Source organism: Halichoerus grypus, chromosome 2 (genome assembly GCF_964656455.1).
Source record: "Halichoerus grypus chromosome 2, mHalGry1.hap1.1, whole genome shotgun sequence".
In the NCBI taxonomy this organism is placed as follows: Eukaryota; Metazoa; Chordata; class Mammalia; order Carnivora; family Phocidae; genus Halichoerus; species Halichoerus grypus.
The window spans coordinates 114,000,415-114,020,387 of NC_135713.1; the positions used below are offsets into that span (position 1 = coordinate 114,000,415).

At 35.9% G+C, this 19,973-nt stretch overlaps 1 protein-coding gene across 5 annotated transcripts in view; it reads right to left on the reverse strand.

Annotated features, from left to right (window-relative positions):
• RBM27 (RNA binding motif protein 27) overlaps positions 1-19,973 on the reverse strand; it is a 71,428-nt gene that overhangs the window by 33,827 nt on the left and 17,628 nt on the right. For 2 of the 5 annotated variants that reach the window (XM_078067340.1, XM_036070013.2), the window contains exons 4-10: positions 18,208-18,299; positions 17,349-17,542; positions 16,192-16,455; positions 13,699-13,992; positions 11,610-11,744; positions 2,620-2,784; positions 828-977 (exon numbers count right to left, since the gene is read on the reverse strand). In XM_078067340.1, the coding sequence (XP_077923466.1) occupies positions 828-977; positions 2,620-2,784; positions 11,610-11,744; positions 13,699-13,992; positions 16,192-16,455; positions 17,349-17,542; positions 18,208-18,299 (1,294 nt within the window). The remainder of the gene's footprint in view (positions 1-827; positions 978-2,619; positions 2,785-11,609; positions 11,745-13,698; positions 13,993-16,191; positions 16,456-17,348; positions 17,543-18,207; positions 18,300-19,973) is intronic. The other 3 variants (XM_036070014.2, XM_036070016.2, XM_036070015.2) reach the window with 3 other exon arrangements.

The window sequence follows — 19,973 nt, forward strand, 5'->3', positions numbered from 1 at the left end:
AAGAATTGGAATGTCATCAAACTTTCTAGCCCAATCTTTCAGAGGGGAGTAAAAAGAAGGACATCAACCCATATTAAAGGTAAATGCTTGCATTTAGTCTTTATTTTTTTACATTTAGTCTTTAAAGGTTTGTGACTATGCTTTGCAAAGGTCCTAACATATGGTTGTAATCATAAATACTAAAAAAGATCAAATGATTTTATTACAGTGTTTCAGATTCTCAGTTATTAGTATGAAGCACAGCTCTTATGATACAAAGTAGGCCCTTAAGTGATCAATTTCTCTGAGGGCAAGAGGCATGTCATTTCATCTTTCTTTACCTAATATCTAACACTGTGCCCAGTAAACAGCTAAAACAGCCTAAAGGTCTACAAAAATAGCAATTAAAAAATATAAGTACTGGGGCCCCTGGGTGGCTCAGTCGTTAAGCGTCTGTCTTCGGCTCAGGTCATGATCCCAGGATCCTGGGATCGAGCCCCGCATCGGGCTCCCTGCTCAGTGGGAGTCTGCTTCTCCCTCTCCCACTCCCCCTTGCTTGTGTTCCCTCTCTCACTGTGTCTCTCTCTGTCGAATAAATAAAATCTTTAAAATATATATATATATATATATATATAAGCATTATTTTTATTTTAAAATAAATATATTCTAATTATAGCTTTAAAATAAAATTTGGAGATACAGTTATTCAAACAAATTTACTTGATATGATTACATAGCACTCTTCAAAAAGACAATGTATAAGTAATTCTGGACTTTGGTGAGGTCTGAAATGCTATACTGAACTCCTGTATAACAAGAGCATCAAAGAAAGTATGAGGCAGTCTCACCTCTTGGATTTGCATCCATATCTCCAGATGTTAGGCCAATCAAGTTTGGGCGCTGTGTCTGTGTTCTTGAAAAGAACTGTCTGTACTGAGATCTACCAGAACTGGTAATACTAGGAGCTTCTGGATTATAACCATCTGGTTCATATGTATCTGGGGGAAAACAAAACAACAAAACACGTAACAAATCAGAGAAGTTAATTTCTCATTAACAAACAACTGCAAAAAATGAATTTTTTCTTCAACAAATATATCAACCTATACATATATATCTGAATTACAGTATATAGACATACCTGTTAGAAGTGAAAGAAATGAAAATGCTCCTGTCCCAAAACACAGATACATAGATCCATTCTTGATTACAGAGGTATTTCCAGATTTATGTACCTAGCCATTTTTATCCTCTATATTAATCACCTAATCCTAACATCAATGAACATTTTAAGAGAAACATGCACATACATGAATACAATATATAAAGGATTGGTTGAGTTTCCCCAGTTATCATGTCTCACCAATTTCCAGGTACTCTTTTAATTAGGGGGAAAATCAATCTACTAATTTGGTTATCTACATTTTAAAAGGGAGATATAATAGCTGGTTTCATACATAAAACATTTCAAATGCTTTCTTTCAAACAGCTAAATAAGATAAATTTTGGATGTCTAAACATAATCATGATCTTACTACCAACAACCTCATCAATGTCACTTTTATCACGTTCCCTTTGTTTTCTCTAAAAATACTTAATTTTTAAAATTCTATTGCTAAATAACTATTTTGTTAATGTTAAAGAAATTGAGTGTTCATCTCTAAATAGTATATATCCTCTTCATCCTACATAAAATCAAAGAACAGTAAAGATTAAGTGAAGACACTGGTTTTCCCCACTGCGCTTTAGAAGTCCTTGCATCTCTTTTTTATTTTCTTAGTGGAAAAATCTCTATGGCGTTCATAGGAAGTTTCAGCTACAAGGTAAGAGACATTCAGATCCTTAATAATGGCCAATCAGTTCTATGATTCTAAGTAGAAGATCAGCAAATTAATTATAAAAAAAAGTTTTCAGTTACTACTTGGTAGTCTTGACAGAAGATCTCCTATAGTTAAATCTCCTATAGCTGTAGAAAGTTTTAAAGAAGTTACATAATCAAATGACCTTATTCTCTAATTCCTGAGAATACACAGAACCCCTAGAAACTTAAGTCCTTAAGTCAATTATGATGAACTGAGATCCAAAGGCAAAGTGAGAAATGTTAAAAACCTCATGAGACACCCACAAAGCACTCCACACAGGTCTTCAACATGTACACGTAGGTAGGAGGGAAGAATTTTCAAGAAATCACTACATTATACACAGCCAGTCCACACATAAGGCAGAGGGGGGAAAAAAAAGACATGTTCATCCTTGATCAGCAAGAAATCAAGATGGTTTTGTTTTGTTTTTTAAAAAATTAACCTAGTTTTTCTTGAAATGTGTAACTGATTAGAAAACATTCAAGTAGATATCCTCTTCCTATTTATTGGATTAGAAATCAAAGAACTAGCATGACTTTTGTTTCTGAGGCATTAAAACTCAAAATAGAGGACACCAGAGATAACAGACACACAGGAGGCCTCATCATCTACCAACCAGTAGGGACAAATCAAAGAAGCAGAGAAACAGGGTAGAAAACTACCTAAGAGGTTTAATGGGAATTTGTGACAGCAGATCAGGATGCCAGTCACCACTTAGGCTGGCAAGCTGTGGTACAAAAGATCAGAGAGGTGGATGGCCATTTGTAGCAAAGCTTACCTGGGACCAGAGGGGTGGGGCTGGAGACTGAGGTATGGTACCCAATGGAGGATCCCATGAGGTTTCGAGGTGGCACCAAACGAGCTGCCAACAGAGGAGGCGGTGTCCCCAACTGAAGTCGCTCAGATGCAGCAGCACCATGTTCACGAGAGTACATGGGCTGTCCTACAGGGGAAAGAATAGGAGGGCAGCTGGGAATGAGAGTCACAAGCTTCTCAGGTAATGACTTACTTCCTGAGACTTCAGCCAAGAACAGAGAAAAGTACACCAATGTGAATGGCAGTCGAGAAAGGTATTACTGAGATTCTTCCTAACTCCAGAAACGGACATGCAACTGGTTAGGATGCACTGAGGTATAAAGAAAGAGTAAGAATTAGGTAGTATGACTGTATAATCTCCATCTTTCATAATCTGAAGTGAGTAACTATGTGCTAACTGTACACAAAACTGAACAGTCAACCATATCACACTATCAGACAAAGGTGCCCTAAGCTATTATTCGTGTAGAAACTTGTATCCAATAAAACATGCAGTTTTGAAGACTGTCATACCCATTAAAAACAATTCTTCTCCTAAAACTCACATAATTTCAGGTTCACACAAAACATACTCCCATATCTGAGGGCAGAAAAAAGAATAAAGAAATTAAAAAACACACACACACATACACACACCCCCCCACAAGGATACCCTCATAGAGAATAAGAAACGTTCAAAAGAAAAAAACTAAACAAGATAGTGAAAACTTGCTACCCCTTAGCAGGTGGATAACAAGTACAGACAAAGAAAAAAAGGACAAAACCTCAGATACACAGACCAAACACTGTACATATGAAATTACCTCAGACATGAGGAACCACTTTTTGAAAGAAAGGAAATTTAGTGCTCACATTTACTAATGGAAGAATGTCTGACACAATGAAGTCAAATTTGGTAGAACAGGATTTAAAAAGAAGTATCAAGGAGGAGTTTTTTTCTTTCATTGGTCACTTACTAGTATCTGTTTTACTGACTACCCCCATGAGACCTATTATAATATTTACTCAATACTTTATATCTAAAGTCAGACATTCACATGTGGCTCAAGATAAAATAAAGTGAATTTAGAATTTTTTTTACACCCAATGAATGTCCTTAACAAGTTATAAATTTCCAAAAGCTTTTTAATACACTTTAACAGAACAAGCCATAAAGCAACCACCTGATTTCATAGGAAATATAGAAGGGAAACAGATGTACTAAATTTTACTATCCTTCTCTTCCTATATATGAAGCAAAGAGGCAAGTGACAAATCATACTGTACAGCAGACCACAAAACTCTGCGCTTAGCACCAATTCTTTCAATATTTACATTTAAAAAGTCTCTTTCAATCATTACGTTACAAAAACAATCTAACATATCAACAATCTAAAAATAGTTGTAAGAATGACCTACTGCGCAGAATTTCCTGCAGAATGAAGGAGTGTACTAAAGAGAAAAATGGGGAAGTACATTCTCAGTCCATATGACTGGTTTAAGTTTTTGACACAGCATTCAATGTACCCAGTATATTTAACTAATAACTGTCTCAAAGTGAATTGAAAAGTTAAAGGCTAATTTGCGCAATGTCCCTTCAACATGAGTGACAAAGAACATGCATTTAATTTATTCAAATGAAGCCTGATGTTCTTCAACAACACCTACTGCAATCTCTAAATACTATTTAAAAACAAAAAGCTTCCTTAGACAAAAGGCTGATTCTAGGTCTGGGCAGAAAATTAAGATAAACCTGGTATACCGTCATATATATATACAACTTGTGTTTCCAGAAGCAAGACAACTATCAAACATTAGGTGTGGGGGCGCCTGGGTGGCTCAGTCGTTAAGTGTCTGCCTTTGGCTCAGGTCACGATCCCAGGGTCCTGGGATCAAGCCCCGCATCGGGCTCCCTGCTCCGCGGAAAGCCTGCTTCTCCCTCTCCCACTCCCCCTGCTTGTGTTCCCTCTCTCACTGTGTCTCTGTCAAATAAATAAATAAAAAATCTTAAAAAAAAAAAAAATTAGGTGTGTCAAAAACAAAACAATCTGCAGGAGCCAACATGAAGAGGCTCCCATGGTCAAAGATGAAACAATGTGAACACCAAAAAGGATGTAATGGGGTGAAACATATCAAACATGTTAAAAATCCATGAGTTCATAATGATCCCCTTTGGAAGATACAAGGAAAGCAGTAATTCATTATTCTGAAAACTAACAAATGAAAGGAAACAAGTATTTATCCTTTTATAAAAACTGCATTTCAAGTTAACCAAATGGTTAACACTACTGAGTTTCACTTCATAGAATGCCTGTCAATAAACGTAGAAGAAATTACAGAATTAGAATCACACTTTTATAACCCCTAATGAAACAACAGATCTAAGCAGTGATCACAAATGGCTGCTGAAACCATGAGCAACTTTTAAAATGGATGAACCAGAATGAAAACAACTGTACACACTGATCAATGTTTACAACAAAGGAAAAAACCCAACATTATGTACATCATGAAATATTGCAGTAGAAAGTACATCAATAAAATATTCATGACCAAACAAACAAACAAACAACCACACCAACCTGAATCTAAAGTCTCCAAATTTAGCCCCCAATTTACAGGAAATATAGAGGACTGAAGAATGTGTTAAATGACACAAGCGGAAGCAATATGCCAAGATCAGAATGTGAAAAAATTCTTCAGGACAATGATCTGTTTCTTAAATAAATGTCAAGGAAAAACCAAAAACCAAGGAAAAACCAAAAAACAGGTAAGGGAAATCGTTATAGATTTAAAGACTTAAGAAAGGTCTCTTCTTAATGTAATATATAACCTTGGTTGGATGCAGCTTCAAAGAACCAGCTGTAAAAGGACACCTATGATACAATTTGGAAATATGAACACTGATTGGATATTTGACAACAGTAAATATTTTGGGAGTGTGATAAAGTATTGTGGTAGTGTGTGTTTAATCCTTATCTTTTAGAGATATATACTTAAGTTCTTACTGATGAAATGTTATGTTTGGGGGTGGTTCTAAAATAATCAAGTCAGTGTTGAGTTATAGATGAAGTAAGATTAACCATGTATGTTGAGGAGTGTTGAAGCCTCTGAGTACCTGAAGATTCCTGCAGTATTTGTTTTCCTTTTGTGTATATCTGAAATTTTCCAAAATAAGTTTTTCTTAAATCAAATAGGTTACAATAATGGTGAAGGTGAGCTGGTCACAATTTATATTCATTCAGTTTAGTTCTGATGGGCATAGAGAGTGACCAGATAATTCCAAACTACAAACATCCCAAGTTCGTGCTCCTATCTTAAGTTTTTCATATATCTTACATACCTGAGAGCAAAATTTTCACATTCTTAATGTTAACTCTAGTCGGGTGAAGACAGTCTTTATGCAAACTGAAATTTTAGCTACTCTGTAATTTCCTGATTTTGTCATTTAGAGTATTCCCAGGAAAAAAATCTTAAGTTTTAAACTAAAAGCTCAATTAGGAAACAAAAAAGCTACACCTTCCAATTATTGGCCATATTTATCATGTATCTTCTGTATTAGAATCCAAGGTACCTGGCACACCATCTGAAGCTCCAGGGCCTAAACGTGCGTAGTAGGAACTCAATAGTCACTTAACGAAAGGATGAAAGCTTATTTATTAAAAGTATCCCAATGACAAGTATTTTGGATGCAACTCTGTATGTTGAAATGGGCAGTAAGATATTGAATATAAGACAAACCAAAGTAAAACACAAGAGGAGAGAAACCCCAACAATATTCAGTGACTCTACTGGATATCAATACACTTCTCTAGACATCAAAATCCATGATTCTGCACTGAGAAATGTTCCACAGAATTAAACAAGGAATCTCAAGTTTAATAGGAGTATAGTGTTTCACTAACTTTACATATTGGTAAGAGGAAATATATTTTCAGAAAGATAAAGATAATTTACATAAATTCATTTGAAGACTACAACTTCCCTTCAACCTAAAAATCAATTTGTAGAATACAGAATATTATATTCTACTATTACTTTTTCACACACTCATTAGAGTGAGCTTAGCAATCATAAAATATTCCTACTATGTCTTCTTCAAATAAACTTAAGAAACAGGTTGAATTTAAGGGAAAACAGAGAATATACTTGAAAATGGTACTGTGAAAACCAAGAATGTATACAGTGAGTTGGTTAATTCAAATTTGGGTAAAATATTTTAAGTACTTCAGAGGAAACAGTTGATTTTAATAGGTGTTACGATATTGCTCTCTTTCCATAAAATTTCAATTACATCTATTATTTAAGTCCTTTTCAGATATCTGTGACATTTTTAATTCAAGAAACAACAAAATTTCAGAGTTTTTTCTAAACTATATCCATTTGACATCACCTTTTAAATACCATTACCATGAGCCACCGATATCCTGCCCAGTTATATGATGTGGATAATTTCTTTTCTTCTGTTAATATTCAATTGGCCTTTTCCAAAACAAGTAATAACCACAGCCAAAATGACAGTTTTTTTGACAGAATTAGTTCCTTTGTCACCTCTATTTCTGAGCCACTCTGTTCATCCAGTCATAACAGCAAAATATACTGTACTTGTTTTTTTAAAAAAACATTTATTTTCCACTATTAAATTTTTTGCTTCTTAGAAGAATCATTTCTTATTCATCTGTATATTCCCAGTACCTAGCATTGAGCAGACTCCTATTTTTATCTCTAAAAATCCAGATTTCATTTTTCTCTGTATATTCCAGGTCTCTACTGACATAATTTTCATAACTAAATACCATCTGATACACTCTATCCCACTTATAAACATTTTCTATGTAATAAATTTTAAAGATAATTTTGACAATAAAATATCCGTAATTTAAACTTTCCCAACTTATTAAACTTTGAGAGCTAATACATTGTAAACATAGTTTTTTACTTCATTTGAAGTGAAGTTCTAATTTTTTTGGAAATTACTGATTATACTATTGAGGAAAGTATACCTGAACAATTTGAAAGATTTAACTTACCTGCCTAGAATGAAATTTAAAAAAAACCTTTTTAAATCAGGTGAATAGAAAGATACAAAAAAATGTATAACAAACTACATTACACCAAAAAAAAAAGTTGTACTGTTTACACTGAGATCAGAAACTATCTCCCACGTTTTCAAATTTCTCTATAAATTTTAGAATCAAAATTTAACTTTTAAAAAAGGAAGAGAGGGGCTCCTGGGTGGCTCAGTCGGTTAAGCGTCTGACTCTTGATTTCAGCTCAGGTACTGATTTCATGTGTCATGAGATCAAGCCCCATATCAGCCTTCAAGCTCAGCGGGGAGTCTCCTTGAGATTCTTTCCCTCTCCCTTTGCCCCTCCTCCCACTCACGTGGGTGCGCTCTCTTGCTCTAAAATAAATAAATCTTTAAAATAAATAAGGAAGAGAGTAGTTTGCATAGTACAAAGTTTTAAATTGTCTGATACAAATAATTCTGTAACTTTCCAAAACATTCAGTTGCCAACCAACTAAATCTCTTTAAACCGCTGATGCAATATATGAGACTATACCCTAAAGCAGTAATTCACAAATGCCAAAAGGATGTTATCACCTTTTACTGGTCGGACACAAAAAAGAAGGAAAAAATGTAATTAGCATTTCAGAAAACCAAATGTAAAAGGATAGTCTTTTAGCCTGTATTTTAATGTAAAAATTTATTTTTTAAATTGAAATGACCCTAGATATTTTCACATACAATTCTACAACGTGGCAAATAAAAAGTTGCTAACTGCACTGCTCCCCCAGATTTTCTTAAAAATGTTACCAGCATCTGAAACAGAAGTTTGGAACTTATATGTTTTAAAAGGCCTTTACACAAAATATTTTTGCTTTTAAAAAGAGAAAAATGGTGTTCAAGTAACATGAAGTTTGCCTTTTTTCATGTTGGCTCTCAAGCATGTAGCACAATGCCTGGCACACAGAAGGCATTCAATAAATACTTGCTCCATTAATGAGTATGAAGCTAAGTCATAATGGTAACTGCCAGATTTTTATAAATTAAAATCAAAATGGAATTTTTACAGGGTGAGTCACGATGTTAAATTTAACAATATTAAAATAAATGGTAATTGCCAGACTTTTTAAAAAATTCAAAACAAAATAGAATTTTTATCGTGAGTCACAATGCTAAATTTAACAGTAAGAAAATGTGCCATCTGCAACAAACTCTCAGATAAATAATCCATTTTTTGTACTTACAAGTCCAAAGGCATTAAGAAATAATGTTAAGAGATGAACTGGGGAGAATAAATGATACAGGATTGATAAATCTTGAAGCTGAGTAATAAGTATATGAGAACGCATTATACTATCTTCTTTACGTTTACGTTTAAAATTTCTCTAAAAAATGAGAGAAGCAGTAAAACAAACATGCGCTATAAAAAGACACTATAGTAGTTAGAAGACTGAGATACTAAGATGTGGTTTCTGTTCTGAGGCTCAGCTGAACATAAAATTAACATACATGAAAGAAATCTAACAGTGGGCCTGTGTACAATTATATGTCATTATGTAATAAATACTTTTTGGTCCTGTAGGAGTTTACAACAGAGCAATAATGTTCCCCATGTACTTAGAAGATTTAGGCCTTGAAAGAAGAGAAGAGAGAGCAGATTACTAGGAGTGAAGACAGGAAAAGAAAGTTGAGTCACAGGGCACCTGGGTGGCTCAGTCGGTTAAGCGTCTGCCTTCGGCTCAGGTCATGATCCCAGGGTCCTGGGATCGAGCCCCGCATCGGGCTCCCTGCTCAGTGGGAAGCCTGCTTCTCCCTCTCCCACTCCCCCTGCTTGTGCTCTCTCTCTCGCTGTCTCTCTCTCTCTGTCAAATAAATAAATAAAATCTTTAAAAAAAAAAGAAAGTTGAGTCACAACGGAGGCACAGACAAGGTATAATTGGCCTAACCAGAGAAGATACATGTGGGAGTATAGTGAAAAAAGGAGATTACCAAGAAGGGCAGGGTATATTATAGAAAGAGAAACTATAGGGAGGGGTTCATTGGTAGTCTGGGAGGAGGGGCACCTGGGTAGCTCTGTGGCTGAGCTTCAGACTCTTTATCTCAGCCCAGGTCTGGATCTCATGGTCTTGAGTTCAAGCCCTGTGTTGGGCTCCATGCTGGGCATGGAGACTACTTATAAAAAAACATATATATGTAATTTAGGGGGAAATTGTGGACACTGCAGAGTTCTCATGAGGTACTGTTCTGATTCATTTTCTCAGGAAAATTAGCTTAGCAACATTATATGGTGTGACTGAGGGGGACTGAAATATAATGGAGTCAAGAAGATTATAGCAATAACCCAAATGTGAGGTGATTCAAGTGTGGATGAGGGCAGAAGCCACAGCAGGAATAGAAAGGGACATTTCAAAGAAAAAGAGAAAGGATTTTTTGATTAACTAGATATAAATAAAGCAAAGCAATGAGTCAATCATGTCAAGGTTTCAATTCTAGGTGACTGGATGGTGTTACTTCAATTTATAAAGACACACAGGGATAGTGGAGGTAGACACTTCAAGAGAAGATAATTATGTTTGATTTCAGCAAAGTTGCAATTTAAGGAGACAACAGTAACCATAGTATTATAAAAACTAATCTTTATATTTAGCTTACTAGATGCCAAGTTCTATTCCAGATAGATGTATTAATGCATTTATTCCTCAAATATGCTTTTGAGGTGAGTAATGTTATTATTATTCCCATTTTACAGAAGAGAAAACTGAGATTCAATGAAGTAACTTGCCTACGATCACAATGACAGTTAAGTAATGGAACCAGGATTTAAACCTGGGCTTCATTATATTGCTGAATTGCCTTACCATGACATGATAAAGATGAAGAAATGTTTATGATAAATACACTGCACAAAAGATGAATTTATTCATAAAGCTACATAGCTCTGTAAATAAAAAAAATCTCGGGGCGCCTGAGTGGCTCAGTGGGTTAAATGTCTGCTTTCAGCTCAGGTCATGATCCCAGACTCAAGTCCCACATTGGGCTCCCTGCTCAGCGGAGAGTCTGCTTCTCCCTCTGACCCTTCTTCCCCTCATTCTCTCTCACTTTCTCAAATAAATAAAATCCTAAAAAAAAAAAATCTCACAATCTGACTTTTTTTTTTTTAAAGATTTTATTTATTTGACAGAGAGACACAGCAAGAGAGGGAACACAAGCAGGGGGAGTGGGAGAGGGAGAAGCAGGCTTTCCACGTAGCAGGGAGCCCAATGCAGGGCTTGATCCCAGGACCCTGGGATCATGACCTGAGCCGAAGGCAGACACTTAACGACTGAGCCACCCAGGTACCCCATAATCTGACATTTTTAACAACCAATTACCTTATTTTTGTTTCTGGAGAAAGGAATATTTTAAAAAGCTTTAAATAAACTAAAAATAACGACAAAAACACCTAAGAAATCAGAGAGAACCAAGATTTAAGAACAAATTATTATAGTTAAACATAAATGTTATAAATAGCATTGCCACTAAATATTACAGTTAAATGATGCTCTCTATCATCACTCCAACATACAAGTTAAATAATTCGGCGTATTTTATCCAACCTTTTGTATACTCTTAAAAGATAAGCCTTATGTTTTTGAAATTTAATCAGAGGAACAATTTTTGAACAGAAGCTTCAAAATAAATTTCCTTTAGAATAAGAGACTAAAACTTCAAAATACATGTCCTTCAGAAGATACTAAATGTTGCTACTTCCTTTATAGCAGAAGGCCTTGCCCTGTTCTTCCATTAGCACACAAGATAAAATACAGCCTTACAGTATAATCACACAGTAAATTGCCTTGTGAATACAAATATAATTTTTATATGGTACAGTCCATAAGAAGAAAAATTGTATTTTTTAAAAGTATGACACTGGAACTTAGCTTTTCTATACCCTAGCAATTTTAAGTCAAGCAATATTTACTTACGTTCTGATACTGTATAAAGGAGGTTCTGGGGTAAAGGAGGAGGTAGTCTTGCTCCCACTGGTGCAAGATTGGGCACTGCACTTGTCCCAGGCTGGTCACGGTTGTTTATCAAGCTTGACTGTGTTATCGGTGGTCCTAAGAATTAAAAAAAAAAAAGAAAAGAAGAAGAAAAAAGGGAGAGCATTAATGTTTCCTAACTAATAAAAATACTCACTATACTAAAACTAATTTGGATAGCCATAATTAAAGTACCTACTTTGGCATAGAACAGAATTAAGGAATTTGATAAATGCAGGCTTCAGCACTGTAAGTTGCATAATTAATTAAGATGACATTTTAGTGCTAGAACAGACAAAACAATTCTAGGGTGGAAAAAAAGGACAGTTACCTCTGGGGAGTGGGAGTGAAAAATGGCTGAGAAAGCACTTGAACAATCTTTCTGGGATAATGGTAAGCTCCTTTTTTAAAAAAAAGATTTATTGATTTATTTGAGAGAGAGAGAAAACTTGAGCAGGGGGAGGGGCAGAGGGAGAGGAAAAAAGAATCATCAAGCAGACTCCGCACTGAGCACGGAGCCCAATGCAGAGCTCCATCCCAGCACCCTGAGATCATGACCTGACCCAAAATCAAGAGTGAGACGCTTAAGATTGAGCCACCCAGGCGCCCCTGGGATAATGGTAGAGTTCTATAGAACTCTTAAGTTCTACAACATTAGGAACATGTTTAAATGTACTGATGTCTGCAACATACTAGGAAATGCATCAAAAATAATAATGGGAGAGAGAGAAAGATACGTGATAATACAAATATAGTAAAATATTAATCACAGAACCTAGATGGTGAGTATATGGGTGTTCAGTGTACAATTATTTCAACTTTTCAGTTTGCTTGAAATTTTTCATAGCAAAATGTTGGGGGAAAATGACATTCTTGGGTTTCACTTTTAAACAGAAATATTCCCACATATCACATCTTTAATTGTGACAATTTCTATATAATAAGATGCTTTTTTATCTGGGGAATAAAATCTCTAGTTGAGCTTCACAATTTTATCATTTACATGACAATGTTAAATCTATGTATCAGGTGCCTGAGTGGCTCAGTCAGTTAAGCGTCTGCCTTCGGCTCAGGTCATTATCTCAGGGTCCTGGGATCAAGCCCTGCATCGGGCTCCCTGCCCAGAGGGGAGTCTGCTTGTCCCTCTGCCTGTCCCCTGGCTTGTGCACTTGCTCGCTCTCTCTCTCAAATAAATAAAAAAAATAAAAAAAGAACCTAATGTAGCCAATGTCTCCAAACCTTTATCAACTTTAATGTATTCTATAAAGAATATTAATGCAGGAATGCTAGGTGATAGGTACATGGGTTCATGCTAAACCATTTTTGCCAACTTCTTATGAATCTATAATAATTTCAAAAATAAAAAGTTTAGGGGCATCTGCTCTCCCTCTCTCTCAAATAAATAAAATCTTTTTATAAGTTCTTCAAGAGTATTAAAATAATTTTTAAAGTCTTTTATTTTGGAAATTTTCAAATACACACAGAAGTAGAATAATATGTGTACCATATGTACTGTCATAAGATTTATTTATTTGAAAGAGAGAGAAAGAGGGAGAGCGGCGCATGAGTGGGGGAAGGAGCAAAGAGAGAAAATTTCAAGCAGATTCCCCGCTGAGTTTGGAGCCCACTGCAGGGCTCAATTTCATGACCCTGAGATCATGACCTGAGCCGAAATCAAGAGTCGGAGGCTTAATTGAGTGAGCCATCCAGGCGCCCCGAAAGAGATTTTCTTTAAAGACTAGGAAATTTCATTAAACTACTGGCATGTTCTTTTTTCTGACATCTTCAAGACAACTGGATCTTAAGATGTTGTCAACTAGCAAGATTTTGACACCCAAGATTTTTTGAAGGTACTATAAATAATCTAATACAACAGTGGATAGAATGAAGAATAACATTTTAATTACAGGAATATATTCTAAATTCTACTCTTTCAAAAACTTTAAATCTAGTATCAAGTTAGTGAAGAGATAGGTTCTTCTAAATACAATTCTTTGCTAAAGGACAAAATATTTAATGAACATGTACTTACTTGGTATGGGAAGCACAACAGAAGGCGGAGGCTGGCCATGTCCCTGGGGGACAGGAAGTCTCATACTGTGGCCAGGACCTGGACCTGGACCTGGGCCTGGGCCTGGGCCAGGGCCTGGGCCTGGGCCTGGGCCTGGCATCGGAGGCATTAACATTCCAGGAGGTGGTGGAGGAGGAAGCCCAGGAGGAGGTGGAGGGAAAGGAATCATGCTTGGCAGAGCAACTTCATCAACAACCAGGGGATCATTTCCGTGATCAAACTGACAAAGGTCACCAAGTACACAAAATCCTCTTTCTGTAAGAATATAAGAAGAATCTTATTATGATCTTAGAGTTCAGAAAACAAATAAAACAAGGCCCTGAAAAGCCTACCAATCTGATTTACAAAGTAATTTTTCTCCAAGGAATTTAAAAGCCTTAGTGTTATTCTGTTAATCATCACATATCCCTGAGGTAAGGCCTGATAGATGTACTCTCTACTTTCTATGAGACTATGCTTTGTTGAGGTAGCAAGTAACAGGGTCCAAAACAGGCTACTAGCCACTTTAGATTAACCGATTTGCCATTACAGTTTCCTAATAAAAATTCAGATTCAGGGTGCCTGGCTGGCTCAGTCAGTAGAACATGTGACCCTTGATCTTGGGGTCATGAGTTCAAGCCCTACATTGGTCGTAGAGATTACTTTAATAAAAAAAAAAAAATTCAGATTCATTTTAGCAAAGGCAGGGTATGGGGGTAAGGACTTGACAATCTATTTTCAATTATCTATTTTCATGGTATTATTCTAAATTCTACATTCTTGCTGTATCTGCAATTTGAAACTAGTTTAAAATACTTAAGTGGGGGGTCAGCTGGGTGGCTCTGTGGGTTAAGCATCCAACTTTTTTTTGGGGGGGGGATTTATTTATATTTGAGAGAGAGCATGAGCAGGGGCAAGGGGCAGAGGGAGAGGGAGAGAGAATCCCAAGCAGACTCCACACTGAGCATGAAGCCTGACGCAAGGCTCGATCCCACAACCCTGAAACCACAAAACCAAGAGTCGAGCACTTAACCGACTGCACTACTCAGGCGCCCCAAGCATCCAACTCTTGATTTCGGCTCCAGTCATGATCTCAGGGTTGTGATATTGAGCCCCAGGTCAGGCTCCATGCCAATCTCCCTCTGCCCCTCCCCCCTTAAAAAATAAATAAAATAAAACAAAACATTCAAGTGGGAAAGGGCCCTGGCTGGCTCAGTTGGTGGAATGGGTACCACCAACTCTCGGGGTTTTAAGTTTAAGCCCCAAATTGGGTATAGAGATTACTTAAAAATAAAATTCCAAAAAAAAAAAAAAAAAAGAAAGAAAATATTCAAGTGGGCATTATTTACTAGGTTATTCACAGCAGCACTGTTTATAACAACAAAATATTAGAAACACCCCAAAAGCACAATAAAGAATTAAGTTAAACATATTTTTCTACATACATATTTTTCTACATATAGAATACTTAGAAACCTAAAAAAGGTATTAAGGAAGCCCTAATGTATTAATATAGGATAACTGCCATAAAATACCACTAACTGAAAAAAACATGCAGAAGAGTATGAAGAGTGTACTAGCGTTTATGCAGAAGAGAAAATAGGGGAGACTATACGTATCTGTTTATGTACATATACATAGACTATGTTTAGAAAGATAGACAAGAAATTAATGACATTAAATTGGCCTTGGGAATGAGAACTCTGTGGCCAGGAGACCAGGGTGAGAATGAGATAATGCTTGAGTTATGATCTGATTGTATTTCCTACTTAAAAATAAAATGTAAAAATATATATTCTATATTTATAGAAAAAACATTACAATGTCTGTGATTTGCTTCAAATGATACAGGTCTGGGAGAAGCAGGAGAGAAGTATCGACGAAAACAAATTTGCCCATGACCTCCTAACTACTGATGTGAGATCATGGATACACTAGGGTTAATTACATTGTTTTGCCAACTTTTATTAATATTTAAATATTTCCATAATAAAAAATTAAAATACACACACACACACACACAGGTTCATTCAAGTGGAAAGTCAGCAAATTAAAATTTTAAGTAGGTTATAATGCTTAACAAATTCCCAGCACCAAACACTACACAAAAAAAATTACAATTCCTAATGTCTACCAAATTTTGTGGTATACTTACAGTGTTTGAAGTAACAAGAACAACAAAAAACAAACGAATGGGTCAAATTTGAACATTCTCTTAACCAGAGCCAAACTATTAAATCAAGAAAGTAAATAAGCATACGCCAAAAGAGGCTTTCCTCCTCATTCATCCCTTTTAACAAAATCTGGACTATAATGAAAAGATCTGCAATATTAACAACATTTGCTTTACTAGTACTTTTGGGTACAAGATAAATCAAGAGAATTTTTGCCATCATAAGTTCTGCATACACTAGCAATATTAGCAACATCTGCTTTACTAGTACTTTTGAGTACAATATAAAAGAGAATTTTTACCATCATAATCTCTGCATCGCCTCTTTGGTGGTGGGTTTCGACCAAAAGAATTGGAAGAGCTATGATTGTTATAGTAATTAGACCAACTCTCTGTTGTGTTTTCAGAGTGGTGCGCAGGTGCGATCACAGTAACAGTGCTGGGAATAGACTGTGCCCCAGAGGAGTACTGCTCAGAAGAGCTCGGAGGTGGTGCAGACACAGGCACATAGGAACTCTCCAAGTCATTCCTTTCACTCTTAAACTTTGATCTTTCCCTGTGCTCTGCTTCAGAGACAAAATAAAAACAAGAAACAAGATTAGACATTTATGTTAACGATGTTTATTTTCTCACGGAACAGGGAAGAAGAGTATATTGCAGTAAACTCACTGAGCTGTCCATATTTCAAAGTGCTCTCATTATTAACATATCCTAAAACCAGGAACATCAAAAACGTGACATATCTTGACCAGTAATTTGTGTAAAATCATCTTTTATAACACCAACATCAATACATAATGAAGAAAGCCTGATATTTAATAAGAAAGGTATCCAAGAACTGACTTCCAAACTGATATCCCGAGAGATCAGTGGTTGGGATCCCAGTTATCCACTTATCTTTTTTTCTTTTTAATTTTATAAACTCTAGACAACCTTAAAGCAAAACAATGGTTTTTAGTGACGGGTTGAGGGATGGAGCAGGTAGTCCTCTTCCTTCAATGATAGCTTTGTTGATTAAAAGACGGGGGGTGGGGGATGGGTTAGCCTGGTGATGGGTATTAAGAAGGGCACGTATTGAATGCAGCACTGGGTGTTATACGCAAACAATGAATCATGGAACTCTACATCAAAAACTAATAATATAATGTATGGTGATTAACATAATAAAATAAAATTTAAAAAAAAAGACATTACTTTCAATTATACAAAATGACTTTAAGTCCAGACATGTACTATGATATCCTTACAAACAGCTTTTTAGTCCAACTCCTTTGACTCCATCCTTACAAGAGAGCCCTGTCTTTGTAACAAAATTAGTATTAGGTTTCTGAGACAATTCTAGATTTTACGTTGCTCAGACATGTTAAAGGTACATGTGCGTTTAAGGGGAGTTCTAATACCCTATGACAGAGGAAGATAAGCAATACAGACTTTTTAGGAGGAAGCCTCATCTACTCACCAACATTCCTATTTGGATCCCGGTCTTTGCTGCGCCCTCTACTTCGGCTTCGGCTTCGACTCAGGCCTCGGCTCTTACTCCGACTCTTACTCCTGCCTCTTCTCCAGTCGTATTTCTCACGGTACAGTTCATTCCGCTCATAGTACCGGTCATAGTCTCTCCATTTGCCATCTTCTCTTTTTTTCTCACGTGTCCTATAATACACCGATATAAAAGCCATATGTACACTATAGAAACCAAGTATGCAAACAAATCAGGAGTATGAAATACCCTGATTCATCAAAATTCATAATCTCTGTGCTTTTTCAGAAAGCTGTAAAACCACAACATAATTCCTCTGATCCATTATATAAAAAGAAAAAACATTCCCTCAATTACACTGGGTGGGGAGAAATGAAAAAAAGAGATGAAACCAAAGTATGGGGAGGGGCAGGGGAAAAATGGAAATTCAAAACTAGAAAAGAAAAAAAGGCAGAAACACAGTTTTCCTAAACAAAAGACTAATTTTTTAATGGCAGGCTGATGAATCAACATATAAACTAACTATTTATAGTATAAAATACTATGGATGATTTTAATAGTGAGCACCCCTAACCAAATGGAACATTTCATTCATTAATATCCTCTAAGGAGACTACTCCCACCCCTGTGCTCTTGGGGAAAGCACATAATGATGACTGTTTATAAAAGGAAGAGAAAGTATGACAAAGACAAAAAATACAGAACGGAGGGAAGGAAGATAACCTCTTTATCGGTTTAGAGAGAGGCGTCGGTACATATGTTAAAAATCCCATTAATGCCCTTATGGTAACTAAAAAGCGAGTTATCAGTGTCTCCCTAATTAAATATAAACACACACCTTCGTTCACTAGATTCTGAGCGAGTCTTCTGGGGACTAGGATACTTCTTTTTTCTACCATCTCGTTCTTCCTCTGCTGGCTCCTGAAATACCTATATGAAAGCATTCAATAGGAACAAGATCAGTCCTTCTATTAATTACGAACACATCTATCTGATAATCTTTCTAGTATAAGAGAGGGCACAAATACAATGAAATACTGAAGTCAAATTATATCCAAAAAAGTTAGACAAGAGAGAGGAGTAAAAAAGATGCTGAAATTACTTTAACAGTAATACACTAATTTTTAAATGTTAATTTCTCTTTTTTTTAAGATTTATTTATTTGAGAGAGAGAGAGAGAACACACGAGAGCAGGAGGTGCAGAGGGAAGAGAATCTCAAGCAGACTCCAGAGCTGAGCATGGAGCCTGACACAGGGCTCCATCTCACGACCCTGAGATCATGACTGAGCCAAAACCAAGGGTCAGACTCTCAATGGACTGCGCCACCCAGGCGCCCCAAATGTTAATTTAAGGTAAGAAGAGCAGTGCAGGAGCAAAACAGCAATTCATCCCTTATAATAAAATCATAGAAAGAACAAGTCTTTATCTCTAAGTATCATATAGTAAAATGGGTTTATGTTTTCCTAATTATAAAATATACTCATAATTTGAGAACTGTAGATTTATTTCATAGAAAAGGTTTCAAGAATAAATGGTGAAGTTAATAAGTGCCACAAAACTACACATTTTACAAGATTTACAGAAAATGGTATTGGAATTCATGGAAATACTATCTTCTTTTAAAGCCTAACAGTTAAGACTGACCAGAAATCTGTGATTTTATTATTTTTTATAAAAGTTAATCTCAACACCAAAAATTAATGATGTAATGTATGGTGATTAACAATAAAAAATTAAAAAAAAAAAGTTAATCTCAAAACAAATATATAGCCTCTACTACAGAAAGGTGAAATAAAGTCATTTGCAAGAGCTAAACAAATGCCCACCTAATGGAGAAGCTCACTTAACAAACAGAAGTCACTGAATGGAACAGATGATAACAATTTAGTAAAACTCAGGCAACATGAAATGGTAGCCACAATACGGCAACCATATGGCACTGGTTAAAACAGGATTCATTTGTTTAGACTATATTTAAAAATCATTCTCTCTACCTATTTACAGGAAATACAGAGTATATATTATTCCCCTTGGATACGATCTGCAAATACAGACAGTAAAAACTCTACAGGACAAAAGACTGAGTTCCTTCAACAAAATAAAATTTAAGGAAAAAAAGGGGGGTGAGGAAAAGAAGACATAGAGAAAAATATAGGTAGGTTTATAAAGGGATTTAAAGATTAAGAGAAACTTAAAAGACATCAAGTTGGAAATCATTTTCCTTTTCTATATTTTGCAAGGATTTTTTTGATGGACATGTATTAACCTCTAATGGAGAAAAACTTTTCTTAAAAAGTTAAAGGATCCAGGGAGCCAGGGTGACTCGGTTGAGTGTCCGACTCTCGATTTCAGTTCAGGTCATGATCTCAGGGTCATGGGATCAAGCCCTGCATCGGGCTCTGTGCTCAGCACAGACTCTGCTTGTCCCTTTCTCTCTGCTCCTCCCCCTGCTCATGCTCTCCTTCTCTCTCTCTCTCCAAAATAAATAAATAAAATCTTCAAAAAAAAAAAAAAAAGTTAAAGGATCAAAGAGAAATAAAAACATAACATCATCTAAAAACTTGGGCATAGGGGCATCTGGGTGGCTTAGCTGGTTAAGCATC